This window comes from Hylobates moloch, unplaced genomic scaffold (assembly GCF_009828535.3).
Source record: "Hylobates moloch isolate HMO894 unplaced genomic scaffold, HMol_V3 SCAFFOLD_8, whole genome shotgun sequence".
Lineage (NCBI taxonomy): Eukaryota > Metazoa > Chordata > Mammalia > Primates > Hylobatidae > Hylobates > Hylobates moloch.
The window spans coordinates 110,147,438-110,168,938 of NW_026652283.1; the positions used below are offsets into that span (position 1 = coordinate 110,147,438).

The window sequence follows — 21,501 nt, forward strand, 5'->3', positions numbered from 1 at the left end:
CTCCCAAGGTGCTGGGATTACAACCGTGAGCCACCACGCCCGGCCGTGCATTTGTTTTAAAGATTAAATGGGTTCATATGTATGAAGCACTTAGGACACATCAGGCACATGGTAGGTGTTTAGTTATTAGTATTCAGCACACAATTCCTCATGTACAACTGTGTATCTGGCAGTGTCTGTTAAGCTTCTTGGTATGCCCGGTGCTGCTTGGATATAATCAGATGGCTATTATAGGCAATGCAGTAAAGATTATGAAGCCATCATGTACACTGTTGTTCTTTTTGTCATTGTCAAAACTTAATCTATCTGAAGGAGAAGGGTTACTAGGAGTGTGAAATTTAATGGGTAATTTCTACCTTACATTCCACGCTCAGTAATACGGAGTTGATACCCTCCTAGGCAGCTGGGAGTCTTTACAGGTTTTTGAAGTCAGGAGCATAGCTAGTAAGCTTATGTTCATTACTCCAAACTTCTAAGCTAGATAATATCATTACTTGGATTTTCCAGGTGCAGAGAATGAGCATCAGAAATGTTGAAGAGCTTGCCCAGAGATCCAGCCAGCAAATAGCCAGCTTCAGGGCTGATATGACCATCATTGTTCCTGACCATGACCCATCACATGCCCAGCTCCAGATGGATTTGGAAGGTCTGCGGGAATGAGCTTTGGCCTAGGGTAAGTTGCCAGCCTGTTGTTTTTGATTCTCAGTTTCTCACCATTTCTCTGCTCTCTAGTCCCACCTGAGAAATCACGTAACAAGGGAAGAAAGCTTGGTAACACAGGGATCGAGGAACAGCTAAGGCATCTGACCACCCCCTCCAGCCACTGTGCAATGACTGGCAGTGTTAGGACTCCATATAGGATCAAAGCTCTGGAATCTGGCTCTCATGCAGGATTCCAACATGTTACATTGAAAGAATGATGGCCGGGTGTGGTGGCTCATGTCTGTAATCCCAACACTTTGGGAGGCCGAGGCAGGTGGATCATGAGATCAGGAGTTCAAGACCAGCCTGGCCAAGATGGTGAAACCCTGTCTCTACTAAAAATACAAAAGAGTTAGCCAGGCTTGGTGGTGGGTGCCTGTAATCCCAGCTACTTGGGAGGCTGAGGCAGACAATTGCTTGAACCCGGGAGGCAGAGGTTGCTGTGAGCTGAGATCGTGCCACTACACTCCAGCTTGGGTGACAGACTGAGACTCCATCTCAAAAACAAAGAAAAAAAAAAAAGAAAAATGATTTGAGTAGGAGGGGATGGCAGGTGGGAATACTTGCTTTTTAAAAAAAAGACTTGATACTGTTTGTGAGAATTGCTGATTAGAGATAATGACCTTGGGCAGTTTCTTAGCAGGGCAGGGGTGTTTTACTCCCCACACACATCAAATGACTGGCAGCTTTGTGTGATCCATATTCTGATTAGCTTTATATTTTAATTCAAAGCTGTTTCTCCTGGCAGGGCTCCATGCTTTGCTGTTGCTGCCAAAAACGATGGGGATGGTGCCAGTTGGTTGGAGGGTTTTGATGGTAGTTTTTTCCAACACACAGAATATGTTCTTCCCTGTCAGCAGAGGTGCCTTTCAAACTGTGCATTACTGATCCTTTGAACATGCCCTCTGGAGTAGTCACCCCCAATGTCTCCTCGGCTGTGTCTGGCATGTCTGCTATTCTAGCAGGAAGGTGGACAGAACCATAGGGAAGGAGAGGCAGGGCAGGGCCGCCTTGCGGGGAAGGTCACAGCCTAGGAAGGGTGGGTGTTGCTCTGGGGAGAGAAGTAGGGCTGTGCTTCTTCAAGACCCTTCTCCAGCCTCCACAGTCGCCCCAGGGACTCAGTGAGGGCCAGCCATCCATGGCAGCCTCTGTCTGGGACTTACCGAATGCCCTTCAGCCTGGGTGGGATGTGTGGTGAACTGGATTTATTCTTCATCAACCTGAGTCAGATACTTGAGCTTGAAATGAAGTGCAGCCCTGCCAGGCCGCTTCCTCCACCTCCACTGTGATTCCCAAAGCTTCTACCCCCATTGCCAACTCACCCTGTCATTCCAGGGTTTCAAAACAGTAACAGTAAACATCACCTGGCCTGCTAGGATGTTAAAGTTCATTTGAAATGGTTTAAATAAGTCAATAAAAAACCAGAAAAACACCCAAATTAAGTTCAAAGAAAGGCTGAAGGAAAAGCTTATTTACATAACTTGTTTTTTCTTTATCAGCCTCGAATGAAGCTATGTCAAAATCACACCCCTGGCATGGGGGTCTGTTGGGAGCAGCAGGGAGCAGCCTGGTTGCGAAGCTTTTCTGGAGCACTGCCACACCATTGGGAGGGCACCCCTGCAGGGCAAGGCATTTGCCATTCTGTTTGGTTGTTGAGGTGCAGGCCCATGCAGGGCTCCCAGGATCTCAACCCCATTGGTGGGAAGATTTCAAGAAGAAACATCCTTCCAATTGAAGAAAAGCCTAAGTTGATTTAGACAGAGGAAAACAGAATGTGGGGGAGCTTGTTTGGCATTGCCTGACCTAGCTGGGAGACAGGCAGAGTTCATCCCAAAGGGAGCTGGGTTTGTAATGTCTCTTGGTCTAAACGGGAGGCAAATACTTGGGGATTGTAATCAGGAATCCCAAGGCAACAGAGCTAGTTTGACAATGGCTGATTTGGGGGTAAAAACTGGTTACTGCTAATTTGGGGATTGTCAAAATCAGACATTAGAAAAAGCTCCTCTGTGCCTCTGTCAGCAGAGGTGCCTTTCAAACTGTGCATTAGTGATCCTTTGAACATGCCCTTTGGCGTAGTCACCCCCAGTGTCTCCTCGGCTGTGTCTGGCGTGTCTGCTATTCTAGCAAGAAGGTGGAGAGAACCATAGGGGAGGAGGGGCAGGACAGGGCCGCCTTGGGGAACGTCACAGCTTGGGAAGGGTGGGTGTTGCTCTGGGGAGAGAAGTAGGGCTGTGCTCCTTCAAGACCCTTCTCCAGCCTCCACAGTCGCCCCAGGGACTCAGTGAGGGCCAGCCATCCATGGCAGCCTCTGTCCGGGACTCACCGGGCACAGAGTGAGCCGATTCTCTGCAGGTCAGCTGGCAAATGAATGTATTGTGTGGTCCGTCATTATATCCCTTACTCTTCAGAAATTTCCCCTTCCTTTTGAAAACTGATCCCAGAAATTCTAGGAAACAAGGGTGGGGGATAAACAGCCCGGTGGTCACATAAACTGCGTTGACAAAGGGGAAGGCCGGAGTGCAAGGATCCTGGCTTTGTTGGACTCACAATTCACTAGGTAAAGGAAAATGCAATTACCCAATTACTATTTATGGAGAGCTGGCTTTCTTTTCTCTTTTTTTTTCTTTGTAAAGACAGGGTCTCACTCTGTCACCCAGGCTGGAGTGCATTGGTACAATCATAGCTCACTGCAGCCTGGAACTCTTAGGCTCAAGTGATCCTGTGGCTTCAGCTTCCTGAGTAGCTGGGACTACAGGCACATGCCAACCGTACCTGGCTAATTTTTGTATTTTTTGTAGAGATGGGGTCTCACTATGTGGGCCAGGCTGGTCTCAAAATCCTGGGCTCAAACAGTCTTCCTGTCTCAGCTTCCCAAGGAGCAGGGATTTCAGGTATAAGCCACCATGCTGGGCCCATGGAGCGCTTTCTCTGTGCCGGATATTTAACATATTTCTTTCCTAATCGTCAGAACCCAGGTGACTTTAGTAACGACTGTCTGAGAGATGAAACTGAAGCTCAGACAGGCTTAGTTACTGTTTTTCTTTAATGACTCCGCACAGCTAGTTATGGTATAGCCAGGACCACACCCCAAACCTGCTGGGCCTGCTCTCTACTATATTGAGCAGCCTGATTATCAAATCATGTGCTTTTACCACAATTAAAACAGGGTACTTTTATCATTCAAGCTTCCTGACAATTGTCAGTCTGGGGAAGCGGTGGGAAGCCTAAAGATCCCTGCATAGGGAGAGAAGGTAGGATGGCAAGTAGCTAGAGATGTAAAAGTGGTACTAAAATCCACCTGGAGGGAGTGAAGTGCAGAATTAACACTGCAGAAAATTTAATCGCTGATGGGGAAAGGACAGATGTAAGAGCTCTCCTAAAATACAACAGAAAAGAAGGGAGAGATGAAAACAATGGGGGTGAGAATACCGAATGAAAAGCAAAGAAAAATCCAACATTTATAGCTATTCCCAAGGAAGAGAAAAACTAAATTCAAACAGATTATTTAAAGATACAGTCATTGAAAACGTATGCTCTAAAACAAAACAAAACAAACCCTGTGAATTGCAGCCTGAAAGGAAAGCATCTACCACGTTCTGGATAAATATGAAAGCAAAGAGGCCCCATGGAAACATAACCATGCATAACCCATGCATTTGTGTCTTCTCTCTCACCAGATAGCAGGAGCCCCAAAATATGTATGTGTGGGCCATAAAACATGTTGGGACTCCAGTGCATTAAGAAAACTGCCTTTACAAAAGGTGGCAATTGCAAAACTTTAAGCCATCAAGTTTTCTTTTTTTAGTCTAAAAGCAGATTTCATGTCATATTAGCAAAGGATGCTTAATTCCGAAGCATTAGCTCAGATAGGCAATTTTGGGTGGAAATGTCCCGGACGTATTTTTGGTGACCTGACTGACGATTATCCACCTACTTTTTTCTTTCTCTGATCCTTTTTTTCCTAACTTGCCCTGTGTTTTCTCCATTTTTAGGGTAAGCTTTGTGCCAGAAAGCACCTTTTTTTTTTTAGATGGACTTTTGCTCTGTCACCAGGCTGGAGTGCAGTGGTCTCGGCTCACTGCAACCTCCGACTCACTGCAACCTCTGACTCCCAAGCTATCTATCTCCTGCATCAGTCTCCTGAGTAGCTGGGATTACAGGCATGTGCCACCAAGCCCAGCTAATTTTTGTATTTTTTTTTTTTTTTTAGTAGACACGGGGTTTCACCATGTTGGCCAGGATGGTCCCGATCTCCTGACCTCGTGATCCACCTGCCTTGGCCTCCCAAAGTGCTGGGATTACAGGCATGAGCCACCGTGCCCAGCCAGAAAACACTTTTTGAGACTGCCTAGCACTGCTGGTGACACTCAGGGCCAAGCCACCTTCCTTGTGCATCCTACTGCAGCAGGGTAGGGCAGGAGGTCAGAAGCAGGGTCCTTGCAAGTAACCTGATGGGTCTGTGAGCATCTGGCAATACGGTGGCAGCCAGAAAATCTTACATGGCTGTGGGAGGAAGATGCCAGAATTGTGGGAGAGAAGAATCTAGATGGGCAGGGAGTATTTGGCCACAGTCCCAGTGCATCAGGGTCTGCAGACCAGAGCCTCTAGGCTTGAGAACCAGGACAGTAACATGAAGGCAGCATTCCTAGACCCAGAAACCCTGTGCAGGCAGGTCAAGGAGCTGGGCTTGCAGAGGCAACAGGAGGAGGAGACCAGGGTCAGAGTTTGGACATCTTCACCTTAGACCATAACTCAGGGTAGATGTAGGCAAGACAGAGACCACAGCACAGCTCGGATGACAATTCAGGCCTCCTGAACGCCATTCAGTTGAATTCAGGTTCTGAAATCTGTAAACCATTCTCCTTCCCTAAGAATTTCAAGTATCATTTGTGCCATCATATCATCCAACACTGGACAGTGTATTCCTCTATCAGCAACCAACAGGATAAACTAGTCCGGAACCCACATCTGCTCCCCTTTGTCATATTGGGTTAATTCGGTTGCGCGACTTCCTGTTTTCTAAATCTTCCTTTAATAGGATGTTGCTTTGTGTAGTTGTATCTGGATATGGCCACACTTATTTCCTACAAGATAAATGTAGGCTCAGGGGGGTATTGGATTTTTTTTTTCCCCCTAACACGTAGTCTTGCTCTGTAGCCCAGACTGGACAGTGGCGTGATCTTGGCTCACTGCAACTTTCGCCTCCCAGGTTCAAGCAATTCTCCTGCCTCAGCCTCCTGAGTAGCTGAGATGACAGGTGCATGCCACCGTCCCCAGCTAATTTTTGTATTTTAAGTAGAGACAGAGTTTCACCATGTTGGCCAGGCTGGTCTTGAACTCCTGACTTCATGATCCACCCACTTTGGCCTCCCAAAGTGCTGGGATTGCAGGCATGAGCCACCGCACCTGGCCAGTACTGGAATCTTAACGTCTTCCTTATTATTAGTGACAAGGGGGTACTTTCCATCATTCCAGTGAGAAGCACTGGAACCTTAAAATTTAAGAATTGCATGAAAATATAAAGATAACCCAGTTAAATCATATTTTTTTTTGTTCAGAAGCAAAAACAGGCTCAGGGATAAGACGTCCTGTCCAAGATTACACAGAAAATGGTGGGAAGAGATGAGAAGTTTCTCAATAATGCTATGATTGTTGAATCATAGGAACAAAAGCAAAGAGATAGATCCTTACAATAGTTTAATAATATAAACCACACGGAACATTTCAAGAAAGAGTTAAACAGTGATCTATGTTTAAAAGCTATCTCGACCTGGCATAGTATCTCACATCTGTAATCCTAGCACTTTGGGAGGTTGAGGCAGGAGGATTGCTTGATGTCAGGAGTTCGAGGCTGAAATGAGCTGTGATCGCACTACTGCCCTCCAGCCAGGGTGTCAGAGCAACACCCTGTCTCTAAAAATAATAATCCTCATCATCTTTCTCATTAGAATACACATGCCAACCATCCCCTTCTCTGGCTACATTTTACTCACTGACCAGTGAGTGCTGTATGCAACCAACAAGCTCGTAACCACACTGCTGTATCATTCTGCTTTTATTAAAAGGCAATGTAAAAGAGTGTTGACCTACAGAGTTAGGCCACAGGTACTAGCCAATCTCCATCCTCCCAGAAAAATGATCTCCAGTGGCTCAGAGCCACCTCAGTCCCTGTCCAGAGGCTGTTCCCCCGACTGGGACTGGACCAAGGTGGGTGGGGGGGTGCAGCAGGGCATAAGATTCCTAATGGGACAAATATGTGTCCCAGGGCTAAATGGAACTGGCTGGAATGTTTTTCTTACCTCCCATTTCTACTTCATTATGAAAATGGTGGACTGGGCAGCAATGAATGGGTCGATCTTGTGTGTCAGGTTATGTAATTACATAAACGACTGTATTAGCTTTCTGGGGTTATAGTAACAAATCAGCATGAACTAAGCAGCTTAAAACAACAGAAATTTATTCTTCCAGTTCTGGAGTCTGGAATTCTGAAGTCAGGGCCATGCTTCCTTCTAAGGCTTGTGGGGAACCTGTCCCATGCCTCTCTGCTGGCTTCTGCTGGTGGCCGGCGATGCTTGCTGTCCCTTCCCTTCTGGCTGCATCACTCCAACCTGCCTCTTGTTCCCTGGTCTTCTTCCGACTGCATTTGTGTCTATTACCAAAACTCTCTCTTCTCCTAAGGATGCAAGTCATTGGATTTAGGGCCTACCGTAATCCAGTGTGACCTCATCTTGACTGTATCTGCAAAGACCCTATTTCCAAACAAGGTTACATTCACGGGGATAGGGGGTTAGACTTCACCATATATTTTGGGGGAACACAGATTCCACCACAAGTAGCATCCAAACAGCCTGCTTATTCTGTTCTTGTCTAAGCATTACTGATAAAAGAAAAATACATGTGCAGATTCTTTATGCTTTTGGGGTACTCTAGAGTATATCCAGGGGAGGTCAGGCCAGTCCTGGCCCCATTCTCCAGAACAAGGAAACAAACTCAGCGATGTTTGCTCACTTTCCTGCAGGTCCATCTGTATTTTTATGCATGTTAAGCTTTTCATCCTATGTTTTAAAACTTCTCATTCCATTTACATTCATGACTTCTGTTTTTCTATGTCTCTCATATCCTGGTTCCAACATGTACAATAAGTGAGGTGTGTTTGAAGCATCATCTCAGCCAGGAAAGGCTTTTGCTACCATTCCAAAGCCAACATGAAACTTCATGTCAACAGGCCCCTGAAACCTCCTGAGATGATCCAGAGGGAGTGCAGGGGTCATATGATAATTCACAAAGATACTCGTTTTCAAGTACACCTTAATTTCTAAAAGGTTTCCATTTCTTCGTTTGTTTTATTTTATGTACATCATTAAGGTCATACCCTTCGTGACAGGTACTTGCTGAAATTGAGACTCTTCTCCCTTTTGAGCAGAGGTCATTTTCTCTTGACATTGAATTCCAGTATTTGTGCAGAAGAGAGGTGTCAATGAGGACTCCATGGATACTTTCAGTTGATCAGTATTGGCTCTGCCGCAGGGTGATTTTGGCTTCACACATAAGTGTTGCAGTGGCGTTTGTCCAGGGGAAAGCCCAGTTGGAGGCTGTAGGATGACCCTGATGGAGGCTGTCATTCAAACAGCTCCAGGTAGTCAGGCAGCTGGTCCTGCTGACCACAGGGATACAGGAGGAGCTCCTTCCCCAGGGAAGTGATGGGTTCCTCCTGTCAATCAGAAGGCACAGGGTCAGATAGTGTAAGTAGTAACCATGTGCTCTTCCTGCTTCCTCAGAGGACATCACTAGCTGCCTACCCATGATTTACACAAAGCTTTTGTGGTTTATGATCATCTTAAAAGGCATTTATCTAAACGCGGCCAGGTACTGTCTTTCCCTCCAGGGCTTGAGTTCTAACTTAAGGCTGTTCTCATAGGTCAGGAGTCCCCAACCCCAGGGCCATGGACCAGTACCAGTCTGTGGCCTGTTAGAACTGGGCTGTATAGCAGGAGGTGAGCAGTGGAGTGAAGCTTCATCTGTATTTACGTCTGATCCCTGTCGTTCACATTATAGCCTGAGCTCTGCCTCCTGTCAGATCAGTGGCAGCATTAGATTCTCATAGGAACACAAACGTTATTGTGAACTGTGCATGCGAGGGATCTAGGTTGTGTGCTCCTTAGGAAAATCTAATGCCTGATGATCTGTCACTGTCCCCCATCACCTCCCGATGGGACTGTCTAGTTGCAGGAAAACAAGTTCGGGGCTCCCACTGATTCTACACTATGTTGAACTGTATAATTATTTCATTATATATAACAATGTAACAATGGAAATAAAATGTGTAATAAATGTAATGTGCTTAAATCATCCTGAAACCATCCCCCAACCGAGTCCACGGAGAAACTGTCATCCAGGAACCTGGTGTCACAAAGGTTGGGGATTGCTGTCATATGTGATCCATGTGGGTACAGCTTTTCTTTAGCATTTCTTGTATTCTCTGCCCCAGTGGGGTTCCCTGAGTATTTAAGGAAGAACTAGGTTCTAAGATAAATGAAATGTGATTAACAATCCTGAATATCAGGAAGAATTGTCAAAGACAAGCCCCCACCCCCGCCCCCTCCCTGGTACTTGTCTTAGTCCTTTTCTTTGTAACTGTCATTCGTTGTTAGAGCTGCTACAGGACAGTAACTCAGAAGGCAAATTAAGTTTAAGCATTGCTTCACCTTGTGATAGTCCACCAAATCTGCCAAGGTGGCGTGCTGCAGCTGGTCCACGCCCAGGAAGCTGTAGGCGTCTGCAGAGGCATCGATGAGGAAATGTTTACAGCCGTCCTCCGACAGATAGGACAGGGCATAGCCTTTGATCCTTTCACTGACTCGGATGAGAAAACTGCCGGGCATGCCTGTGCTCAGAAGAAGTTCATTTGCTTTCTTGAGTGTGAGAATTCCTGTGGCAAAGCAAAAAAAAAGGCAGGTATTTCAGGCAAATCATTCCGGAAACTCTCCTCTGTTAAATCCAGCTTCATGGATGAAGAGTCAATGACACCTAAATAAGACACAATAAGAGCAATTTTAAGTCTCTTTTGGGCTTCTTAGGAATACGGAATATTCTTCTGGCATTTGCTAATTAGACATGAACAGGTTATAGAGGCAAACTGTATAAAAATCATGTATAGAGGTATACATGAGAGCTTAAATGTCAACCTTAAAAGAAGAAAATATTTCTGGGCCAGGCGCAGTGGCTCACGCCTGTAATCCCAGCACTTTGGGAGGCCGAGGTGGGCAGATCACAAGGTCAGGAGATCGAGACAATCCTAATACAGTGAAACCCGTCTCTACTAAAAATACAAAAAATTAGCCGGGCACAGTAGCAGGCGCCTGTAGTCCCAGCTACTTGGGAGGCTGAGGCAGGAGAATGGCATGAACCCAGGAGGTAGAGCTTGCAGTGAGCCAGGATCGTACCACTGCACTCCCTCCAGCCTGGGCGACAGAGCAAGACTCTGTCTCACAAAAAGAATTTATTTCTACTTATACACCCATTTAGAGCAACACACAGGTATTTGTTAGATGGTTTATGAGGGTCTAACCGACACCTTGATGGTCATCCTGGGAATGTTAAATCTGGGAGGGGATTTAAAGATACTCTCCCCAGGCTACCTCAGTTTACCAACAAGGACTCAGTGGCCTGGGGAGTGATTTGACTTGGTCTAGGACAGTGGTTCTCAACCAGGACAGTGTCCAAGAGACATCTTTTGTTGTCATGGATAGGGGATGTGGGTAGAGGCCAGGGATGTTGCTAAATAGCCTATGAGACACAGTACAGCCCCACACTGCAAAGAATTATCCAGCCCCAGATAGAAGTAGTGTTGAAGTTGAGACTCCCTGGTGTGGGAGGCTCAGTAATTCAGTGACAGAGCCAAGTCAGACTCAGTTCTATAAAGTACCTTAGACTGTAGCTATTGCTAAATGACACTACACTGGCATTTAAAGGAATAAAACTATATGTGTGTCTTTAGATACATAAATGAAGTTATATATAGACATAGCTTAGATGCCTCATGAATTCACACTTACTCCAGACCAGCCTTTTCCCCAGTTAGTCCAAACTCATGAGGTCTGACTCATGTTCCAAATTTTTTATTCCCATCATAATTCGTCGATGAATAGATAATGCTGTAAAACTCATAGAGGGAAAATGCATCTTGGAAAGATGGGGAAGTCAATGAATTATTCAGTGAGCTGAGGAGCAGCGTTCTATGCAGGCCCTTTTTCATTTCAGAAAAGCTCTTGCCTTCTCTTGTTGGCTCCGTGTTGATACTCAGTACCTTATCATCAGGAAAACAAAACAATAACAGAACCACCTCAGGAAAAGGCAACGGGCTGCCATAGCCCTTTTGTCTTGTTAGTACAGTTAATTGAGAAGTGAACTCTCTCCAGAGTAAAATAAAACCATTTCTATTCTCTTTTCTATAAACAGACCTTGAATGACAGGAGGATTTTTAAAATTGTCTGTTTTCTCCTAGCCAAGATCATCCGACCAGCCCTTCTGCTTCATATTTAGGAGGACACAAACCCCAGGTGTCCCACTGCAGAGTCCCAGTGTATGAAGGTCAGCCCAGTGTGAGACCTCCAGGTAAGAGATAGGAGTGGGTGAAAAGGCCAGTCTCCCCGACTTGCAGATAGTCAATGTCCTTGAAACAGACCAGGGCCTTGCTCCTAGGGGCAGTGGCCCTATTACACTCATTCCCAGCATATGACTGATGCACATGCATTGCATGTGTCATGTCCAGTCGCTTTTCCACCCCTTCCCTGCTGAGACAGACCCACAGGACACTGCAGGAACCATGGACACTGAGACAGCCTCTTGGTTCAGATGCCCCACTATCCACATGAGGTACTCAAATCATGGCTAAGTTCCAACAGATACGGGCTACTCCTTCTGTTTGTCTATTTCCCCTTCCTAAGCATACCTGGTCCCATTGATAAATTACAAATGACAACCATATGTTGAAACAAGGCACCAGGTACCAGCCCATGCGGGGACTGCACATGGCCAATCTCTAAAGACAGTGTATGAGACTGACTCCGAAACCCAGGGATGTTTTTCAATGACCCTGAAAAGTCCCCTTCACAAACAAGGAGCCACGTCTGGAGGAGCAGCAGCATCCTGGAAAAAGATTTCTCCCTCCTCCTAGGCTGACGGCTCACTATGAAATTCCAGGCTGTTTCAACGGAAGGGGCAGATGTTATAATTTATGACATCTGGAAATTATCCAGATGAATCTGGATTCGTAAAATAAAAGCTATTCTGGAAACTTATAACCAAACCTCGGCTAACTAAGGTCAAATTCCTTTTAAAATGAGGTCATAGTTAGTTACTGTAACTGAAACTTTCCAAAAGCCCCTTAGCCTTACGCACAGATCTTGCTGCCATCTAATCTCCTGGGACACCAGGACCCAATCAATCAAATGTGTTGTTGGCAAAGCACAGGTCATAGTAGAGACTCCTTGTACACCATGGGACAGAGGGCAGGTTCCAAACGGAAGTGCCCTGGACACTAGGCTTTGAATGATCCAAGAGGTAGTTTGTCTTTGCTTTTTTTGCTGTCTAAGAGGATTACTATTCCTTATTAGCAAACTGGCTTGGTGCAGCTAAATACACAGGTCAATGTACAATTTGTCATGAATCTTTCAAGGGCAGTGTGTGCATTTAGGGTGTCCTGGCTGTGATTACTGCCAAGCAATGAGGTTCATCTGCTGGGATAGGGAATTCTTGAGCACAAAACCAAAATCCAGTGTTAGATATTGATTACTGAGGACTCAATCAACGTTTTCTCTTTTTAAACAGTCACTCAAGCTGCAGTGCAACGGTGCGATCTCGGCTCACTGCAACTTCTGACTCCTGGGTTCAAACGATTCTCATGCCTTAGCCTCCTGTGTAGCTGGGATTACAGGAGCCCACTACTATGCCCAGCTAATTTTTGTATTTTTAGCAGAGACAGCGTTTTACCATGTTGGCCAGGCAGGTCTCAAACTCCTGGCCTCAAATGATCTGCCCACCTCGGCCTCCCAAAGTTCTGGGATGATAGTGGGATGACAGGCATGAGCCACAGTACCCGGCCTGTCAACCTAATGATACTTGTCCCCTGAGTTGCCCTTTGCACAACTCTAAGAATTCTGATGCAGGGGTCTTCACCCCAGCCCCTAAAGGCTACGACACATTGGTACTGCTTCCCTCTGACCTGCCCTCTCCACATAGCTTAAAAAAACCAAACCTGATGTCATAGGAGGATTTCTGTGCTAGAGAAAAGCGGTATTTTTTTGTTAGTTTTTTAAAGACAGGGTCTTACTCTGTTGCCCAAGCTGGAGCAATGTGGCACAATCTCGGCTCACTGCAGCCTCGACCTCCTGGGTAGCTGGGACTGCAGGCACATGCCACCATGCTCGGCCAATTTTTGTAGAGATGGGGTTTCACCATGTTGCCCAGGTTGGAATATTTTAGTCCATCAGTTTAGTGAACCAGATTTTCACCCAGGCAACATTCTGTTGATTTTAGAGTTGAATCCAGGCCGGGACTGGCAGAACTGTGGCAGCCCACGAGAAAGCAGATGTCACTGCGTGAGGTCTGATAGGCAATGTCTGACCCTGAAGAGCCTGGGGCAGAGCAGCAACTGAAACTCCTGAGAGCCTGCACCCTACACAACACCACCAGCACAGGGGGCCGTCGCAGCTGGAGGAGGTCCCACTCCTCTCTCTGTGTGATAATGAAAATATTGCCACATGTGCTACTGAACTCTGAAATAGGGCTTGTGATTCATTTTGATGTGAAAAGCCACATGTGTTTAGGGGCTACCCTAACTGGACGGCATAGCTCTAAACCTCTCTAGAATGAACATTTTGCCCAAGAAAGGCCCCGGGGAAATATTTGTTTGCGTAGGAGACGGTAAACAGACCCAAGAGCCCAGAAGTAACTCAAACACCAGCAGGCTCCGGTTGGAAATCCAAGTGGCAGGGACTGCCCCACAGGGCAGTTCAATGGTATCTTTCTCTACAGCTTCCTCCTGGAAAACTCCTACTCACTCCACAAGATTCAACTCCAGAACACCACGTATCCTGATCCTAGTCTAGGCAGTCAGTCTCAGTTTCTCCTAGACCTGCTGAGGACCTGCTCCCACCTCCATCTGAGCACTCAAGTGGTCAATGCAGGGTGTCACCTGTACTTACCTCCATCTGCATACTCAGCTAGTTTTCACCTCTATCCAAGAATACTCCAAGAATTCACAGAACCTGCTGCCATGACTGTCCTGCTCTCCCCCACTTCCTTGTGAGCTCCTAGAGGCCAACTACACCATCTTATTTATTTTTACACACTCAGCACCTGCCACTTAGAAGATGACCAAAAAAGAGTTTAATGAATGCTTGTGTCTTATAATCAAGTCAGAAACTTCCTTCTGTGGGACACTTCTGTGCAGCCAGTGCCTCTAATCTAAGAATTCTGATCATAGGGACAAGAGATGCATTTCTTCTTTCTTTGAAGTGCCACGAGGTCTAATACTATTTGGGTATATCTGTACAACTTCCTGTGTCTGGAAAATATGTGTTTAAAAATCAGATGAAAGCCAAATAAAGTTTGTATCACCTCCTTTCATCCACACAGCAACCCTACATAGACATATTGTTATTATCCTCAAATAATGGATGAGAAAACTTGCAAACCCTGTTTAAGGTCATTCGGGTAGGTCAGGAGAAGCACTGGGAATGGACCCAGGCTGGCTGACCTCAGAGCCCATGTTCTCACCCGTTCTCTCAGACAGAACACCTGCTTTGCACTGGTGTACCACACTGTTCAATGTGCTTCCACTGCATTTTAGAGTTGTTTCCTCTAAAAAGTAGAGCTTTTATTATCATCATCTCTATTTTATAGATGAGGAAACTAATGCAGAAAAGGCAAGTGCCCAAGCTTGCGATATTAGCGAATGACACTTCCAGGGCTCTTGTCTCCTATTCTAGGGTTGTGCTTTTTAACCCACTAGGCTCATGGAATTTTCCTGGAATGAGCCGAAAATAAAATAAGTCTTTATTTCACAAAGGGGTGTTCATTTGTCACCTTGGCAACTTAAAGAAGATGCATTTTTCATTGGTTATGTATGTGTAGTATGCCTTGATGTGGGGACAGTGCACCGTTGACTCTTCCAACCTCTGAGCTTAGCATTCATGCTGCTGAGGACTGAGAAGCTCCTTAATGAGTCAAGGATCAGAACTATTAGCGTTATTCATCCTCACTTCATTATCTTAACTGGCTAACACTTATTAACAAGGGCTTATTATGTGCTACACAGTTCTTTACAAATATTAACAACAAATTACATGCACATATTGAGTCAGGAACAACCCTAATGATCTGCATTATACAGATCAGGGACAGAAGGAAAGAGTCATGTGGCTGCCTAAGGCCACACAGCTCCTTAATGGGGGGACTCAGATATGAAGCCAGGCACTGTGGCCCCAGGGGCATGCTCTTAACCACTCCTTACTTGCTTTCCCTTGGCATAAAGAAGTCAGCCATCATCATCTGGCTGTGTCACAAGAAACTGTCCAGAAAGTGTGTGATGCTACAAAAATAAAAAAGCATGTGATGGCCATGGCCAGGTGCCCTGTCTCATGCCCGTAATCCCATAACTTGGGAGGCTGAGGTGGGAGGATCGCTTGAGACCAGGAGTTTGAGACTAGCCTGGGCAACATGGCAAGACCCCATCTCTACGAAGAACAACAAAAAAATATGAGCTGGGTGTGGTGGTATACACGTGCATTCCCAGCTGCTCAGGGGCCTGAGGTGGGAGAATCACCCTAGCCCAGATAGATAGTCAAGGCTGCAGTGAGTTGTGACCATGCCACTGCACTCCAACCTGAGTGACAGAGCAAGACCCTGTTTATTTTTTTAAAAAAAGCATGTGATGACAAAAGTTTGATGACAAATACATGGCTTTCAAAATACTAAAACAGTAGAATCCCTTTTCTGTTCAAAATTCCTAGCGAAACCCCCAAGGCAGAATCTCTCTTCTTAGGTTCTCACACACCCACTGTACCTGCCCCTTGCTTCTGAGGCCCCTCTAGGCAACCTCAGGACTCCAAGAGCAGGACAGGGAACTACAAGGGTCCAGTCCTGGGCATGTGTAGTGGGAAGCCTGGGGCTCCCGGGCACAGCAACTGCCATCCTGTGATAGTGTCAGGATGGGGACTCAAGTGCATCATCTGCAAAAACCCAAGTAAGAGCTTGGGGCTAATGGCCTATTCCCCATATTACTGGCAAACATAGTGACATTTCTGGAGGAAGCCTGCTGCACTGAGTAATTTATGAGAAAAGACAGGTTCTTCCAGGAAAAAGCCAGCATTGCATAGAATGTTCTGCAGAAAAGCTAGTTCTTCCCAAATCCGAATTAATGTGTGTAGTTTTAGCCTCTTTGTTTCATCTTCTCCAGCTGCTTTACAATCTGAACAAATACTAAGCAATTTTATTGGGGGACCATGGAGAATAATTTGGACAAAACGTGCTTTGCTTTAATGACATTAATGTAGGTGAAGCCTTCATGCTAAAAGGAGCCCTGCCTGGGAATGGACTTCCGGCTGTCCTTCTCTGCCACACACCAGCAGTGATATATTATTGTTGCTGGCCACAGCCTATCCACTCCATAAAATGTGTGAGTCATCCATGTAGATGAGGCAGGATATATATGTTATCTGAGGTTTAAGAACAAAAAGGCTTTGAGAAATCACATAAATAACTACTCTGTGCTCGGTGAAGACAGAAGCTTGAAAATCCCTTTGTGACAGGTGGGCAGAATATTGATGGCCCCACAATTAAGAAATCTCCATTCTTCAGCAAAATAGTAGAAGGACAGATGATCACTTAGGGGCAGTGACTCAGGTCTGCTAAGATCTTTGAAAAATTTTGGGAAGCCTCCATGAGCCCTTCTTAATGCAACCTATTCAGTGACGTATGCTCTGTTGGGGGTGGTATCTGGTCCCTGTTTTGAAGGAGCTGTGTGTGACAAACTGTCAGGAGTAGAAGAAGGGAAGTTGGGAGGAGTGGGACACACGATTCTACCTTAACAACCATCTCTAGGGAACAACAATTACAGAGAATACCTCCAAGAGGTTCAGAGTGACCCTCTGAAGAGTCAGTAGGATGTATCGAAAAATGGAAGAAATCAAAATAGCTCAAGTGTGGCCGAGTGTGGTAGCTCAGGCCTGTAATCCCAGCACTTTCGGAGGCCGAGATGGGTGGATCACTTGAAGTGAGAAGTTCGAGACCAGACTGGTCAACATGGTCGCTACTAAAAATACAAAACTTAGCCAGGGTGTGGTGGCACATGCCTTGTAATTCCAACTACTCGGGAGGCAGAGGCCGGAGAATCGTTTGAACCTGGGAGGTAGAGGCTACAGTGAGCTGAGATCATATCACTGCACTCTAGCCTGCGTAGCGTAGCAAGACTCTGTGTCAAAAAAAAAAAAAAAAAAAAAAGCTGAAGTGTGAACTATATTGCTACCCCACCAAAGTAAAAAGGATCTCCTTGCTAAGTACATTAAAATATAAAATACTGGGACCAAAGCACGAGGAGGGCAGGCTCAGTTGTATGCCAAGACAGCAAAAGACAGCCACAAGAAACAAATCAAGATGGAAAGATTTCATCAACAGTCTAATTACATCCACATTTGACTAAGAGTGTTCATTAAATTTCAGAGGAATAATGATCAACTATTGATACATAAAGCAAATATGTGAATTTTTGTTTAAATCATAAACTTGTTTATACACAGATTGCTTTTTACCCATCTTCCCACTCCCAGTCCCTGCCAGTTTCTAAGCTCCAATATATTGCTGTATTTTTAGCAGAAGTAGGAAAATGTTGATAGAATGAAGAAATGAACCTGTGGGTTTCTGGACAGAACTTCAGATCTCAATTTTATTTATTCTGTGGCCCTGTCTTGGGGAACTTTAAAAGCATGTGAGTGGGTAAAATGAATTATGTATCTACACACTTTGGAGACTCATAATCTGAAGTCAGAATAACTGGGATGACTCTTCAGTCAGCAGGATGTTAAATTTGGCCAGAAGGACTTTCCAACATTACTTACTTAGTTTACAAATATTACAAAGACTGTAAGGTCTTTCTTAAAGAATGTTGGAATCTGGCTATCAGATGCAAGAATAAAATGAATAAAACAAGGATTGCATTTGAAGGTCAAGACAGTCCGGAACTGTAAAAATAGAGAGTTCAAGGACAATGGAATAAGAAGAGATAAAGGGTGATAAAATCAGGCAGACTTAAGCAATTATAATATTTAGAAGATCATAAATCTAGAAAATGGGAGCTATTACTTTAGCAATGCTAAGACTCACCCCTGTCTCTTTGCACGGTCCCTCCCAAACCCAAGCTCAACCTTAACCTGCAATGTCCCGGCAAACTTACCCAAAAAACTTCTTTCTCTGTTGGTGAGGGTGTTGACCCTCTGTCCTTCCAAATTACTGTTGCCTTCTGAGGTGACCTCCTAGCTTTTAAAGACAGGCCCTAAATAAACACTTGTAGAAATAGCATGGGGCAGTTTTTGCAGTAATTACAATCTATTTCATTGAAGTGCTGCTTCCTTACACTGTTACTCAAAATGATATGAAAAGAAAGGGGAAACGGAAAGATGAACTTAAACTGCACAAATCTGATAAACCAAAATAGCAAACACCACCTATTAGGTACTATTCCAAGCACTTTACATAATATTAGCTGATTTACTTTATAAAAACAACCCTATGACATAGATGTATTAGTATTATTCTCATTTTACAGAGAAGAAAACCCAACTCAAACCTAGGTAATCTAGTCATTACATTTTAAAAATCCCTCCCCCTTAATTTTTTCCCCCTTTTGGGAGCCAGACATTAAAGACTAGGACATTAAAAAATAATTGCATATATGGGGAAAATTATGACTATTCATGGCCATGTAAAGATACAGGCTCAAAAAGGAGCTGTGAAGACCATAAGTTTATACCTCAGGCTGATCCTTGACATAGAGAAAGCCTATGACAATAAAAAAAAAAAAAAAAAAAAAAAAAGGTAAACCTTTGGGAAGAGGAAGAATCAGATTCCCAGAGTTACCACATTATTACATTCAAACACCCAATTTTCAGCAAAAAATCACAATGCATGAAAATAAAAAGGAAAATATGGCCCATTCAAAGGAAAACAAATCAGAAACTGTCCCTGAAAAAGACCTGTCGACAGAGCTACTCAAAGACTTTACATATGCACAAAATGTAAATATAAAAAAACCTAAAAAAAAAAAAAAGAACAAATCCTAGAGCTGAAAGTATAACTAAAATGAAAAATTCACTAGAGGAATTAACAGGCAGATTTAAGCAGGGAGAAGAAAGAATCACTGAACTTGAAGATAGGACAATGGACGTTACTGAGTTTGAGGAACAGAAAGAATAAAATGAAGAAAAGTGAACATAGCCTAAGGGACCTATGGAACAGCATCAAATGACCCAATATATGTTTTGTGGAACTATCAGAAGAAGAAGAAAGGGGCAGAGAGAGTATTTGAAGAAATAATGAAAAATTCCTAAATTTGACAAAAGACATTATATAAACATCCAAGAAATTCAATGAAATCCAAGTGAGATGAACTTAAAGAGACCCACACTGACACATAGTACAATCAAACTGTCAAAAGACAAAGATCGGCCAGGCATGGTGGCACATGCCTGTAGTCCCAACTACTTGATGGGGCTGAGGTGGGAGGATTGCTTGAACCCGGGAGGTCGAGGCTGTAGTGAGTCAAGATCATGCCACTGGGCTTCGGCCAGGGTGACAGAGTGAGACCCTGTCTCAAAAAAAAAAAAAAAAAAAAAAAGAATCTTCAAAGCAGCAACAGAGAAAAGAGAGAAGCAACTCATCACATACAAGCAATGGTCAATAAGATTATCCCCAGATTTCTCATCAGTAATTTTGGAGGACAGACAGCAGTGGGCCAGTAAAGATGCTCCGCAACTTATCTTATGATGGCGTTACAACCTAGCATAAGTTGGGAATATTATCAGTCAAAAATGCACTTAATACACCTAACTTACTGAAACTCATAACTTAGCCTAGCCTACCTTAAACATGGTCAGAATATTTACATTACTGTACAGTTTGGCAAAATCATCTAACACAAACACTATATGTGTTAAATATCCCATGTAATTTACTGAATATTGTACTGAAAGTGAAAAACAGAATGGTTGAACAGGTACTTGAAGTATGGTTTTTATGGAACGTGTATGACATTCACACCATCGTAAGGTAGAAAAATTGTAAATCAAACTATTGTAAATTGAGGACTATCTGCATATTCAAAATACTAAAAGAAAAAACTGTCAATCAAGAATCCTACTGATTCTTGATTCTTTTGGCCAATCCTGGCAAAAGTGTCCTTTAAAAGAGAGAGACAAATGAAGACATTCTGGGGTAAACAAAAGCTAAGGAAGTTTGTTACCACTAAACCTGCCATGAAAGAAATGTCCAAGGATGGTGATGCTACATGGTGAAATGAAAGCATGCAGATAGTAACTCAAAGCCAAATAAAGAAACAAGTAACTCAATAAAGGTAAAGACATAGGCAATTATAAAAGCTAGTACTATAGTAACATGGTTACTATCAAAATTAATCCAGCAGCATGTCAACAGGATTATACACCATACCAAGTAGGATTTATTCCTGGAATGCAAGATGGTACAATATATGACAATCAATCAATGTAATACACTGTATTAGCAGGATAAATGAAAAAAAATACATGCTCATCTCAATGCAGAAAAAGCATCCGACAACATGCAATACCCTATCATGATAAAAACTCAACAAACTAGGAAGAGAAGGAAACTCCCTCAACATAGTAAAGGCCACGTTTGAAAAACCCACAGCAAACATCATAGTTATGTTGAATGACCTTTCTTCTAAGATCAGGAATAAGGAAGGGATGCCCACTTTTGCCATTTCTATTCAACTATTCCTGGAAGTTGTAGCTACAGCAGTTAGATAAAATAAAAGGTATCCAAATTAGAAAAGAAGAAGTAAAATTATCTCTGTTGTAAGATGATACAATCATCTATGTAGAAAACCAGAAAGATTCCACAAAAAAACTGTTAAAACTAATAAATGAATTAAGCAAAGTGGCAGGATACACACTCAAAACACACAAAAATCGGTTGCATTTCTATACACTAACAATGAACACTCTGAGAAGGAAATTACAAATCAAATTCCATTTACACTATCATCAAAAAGAATACTTAGAAATTAACCAAGGAATTGAAAGACTTATACAATAAAAACTATAAAACATTGATGACTGGACACAGTGGCTCAGGCTTGTAATCCCAGAACTTTGGGAGGCTGAAGGAGGTGGATCACTTGATGTTGGGAGTTCAAGACCAGCCTGGCCAACATAGTGAAACCCTGTCTCTACTAAAAATGTAAAAATTAGCCAGGCATGGTGGTGGTTGCCTTTAATTCCAGCTACTTGGGATGCTGAGATGGGAGAATTCCTCGAACCTGAGAGGTGGAGGTTGCAGTGAGCAGAGATCATACCACTGCACTTCAGCATTCCAGCCTAGGCAACAGAGCAAGACTCTGTCCAAAAAAAAAAAAAAAAAACACAACTACAAAACATTGCTGAGATGAAGAAGACATAAGTAAATAAAAACACATCCCATGTTCCTGGATTAGAAGACTTAAGATAACAGTACTATTCAAAATGATATACAGATTCAATGTAA

At 43.9% G+C, this 21,501-nt stretch overlaps 1 protein-coding gene across 1 annotated transcript in view; it reads right to left on the reverse strand.

The window, feature by feature from the left end:
- Positions 1 to 8,118: 8,118 nt before the first annotated feature.
- SH2D4A (SH2 domain containing 4A) overlaps positions 8,119 to 21,501 on the reverse strand; it is a 75,248-nt gene continuing 61,865 nt past the window's right edge. Inside the window, exons 8-9 of the mRNA XM_032162338.2 lie at positions 9,408 to 9,631; positions 8,119 to 8,413 (exon numbers count right to left, since the gene is read on the reverse strand). Of these exons, the coding sequence (XP_032018229.1) occupies positions 8,321 to 8,413; positions 9,408 to 9,631 (317 nt within the window). The 3' untranslated portion in view covers positions 8,119 to 8,320. The remainder of the gene's footprint in view (positions 8,414 to 9,407; positions 9,632 to 21,501) is intronic.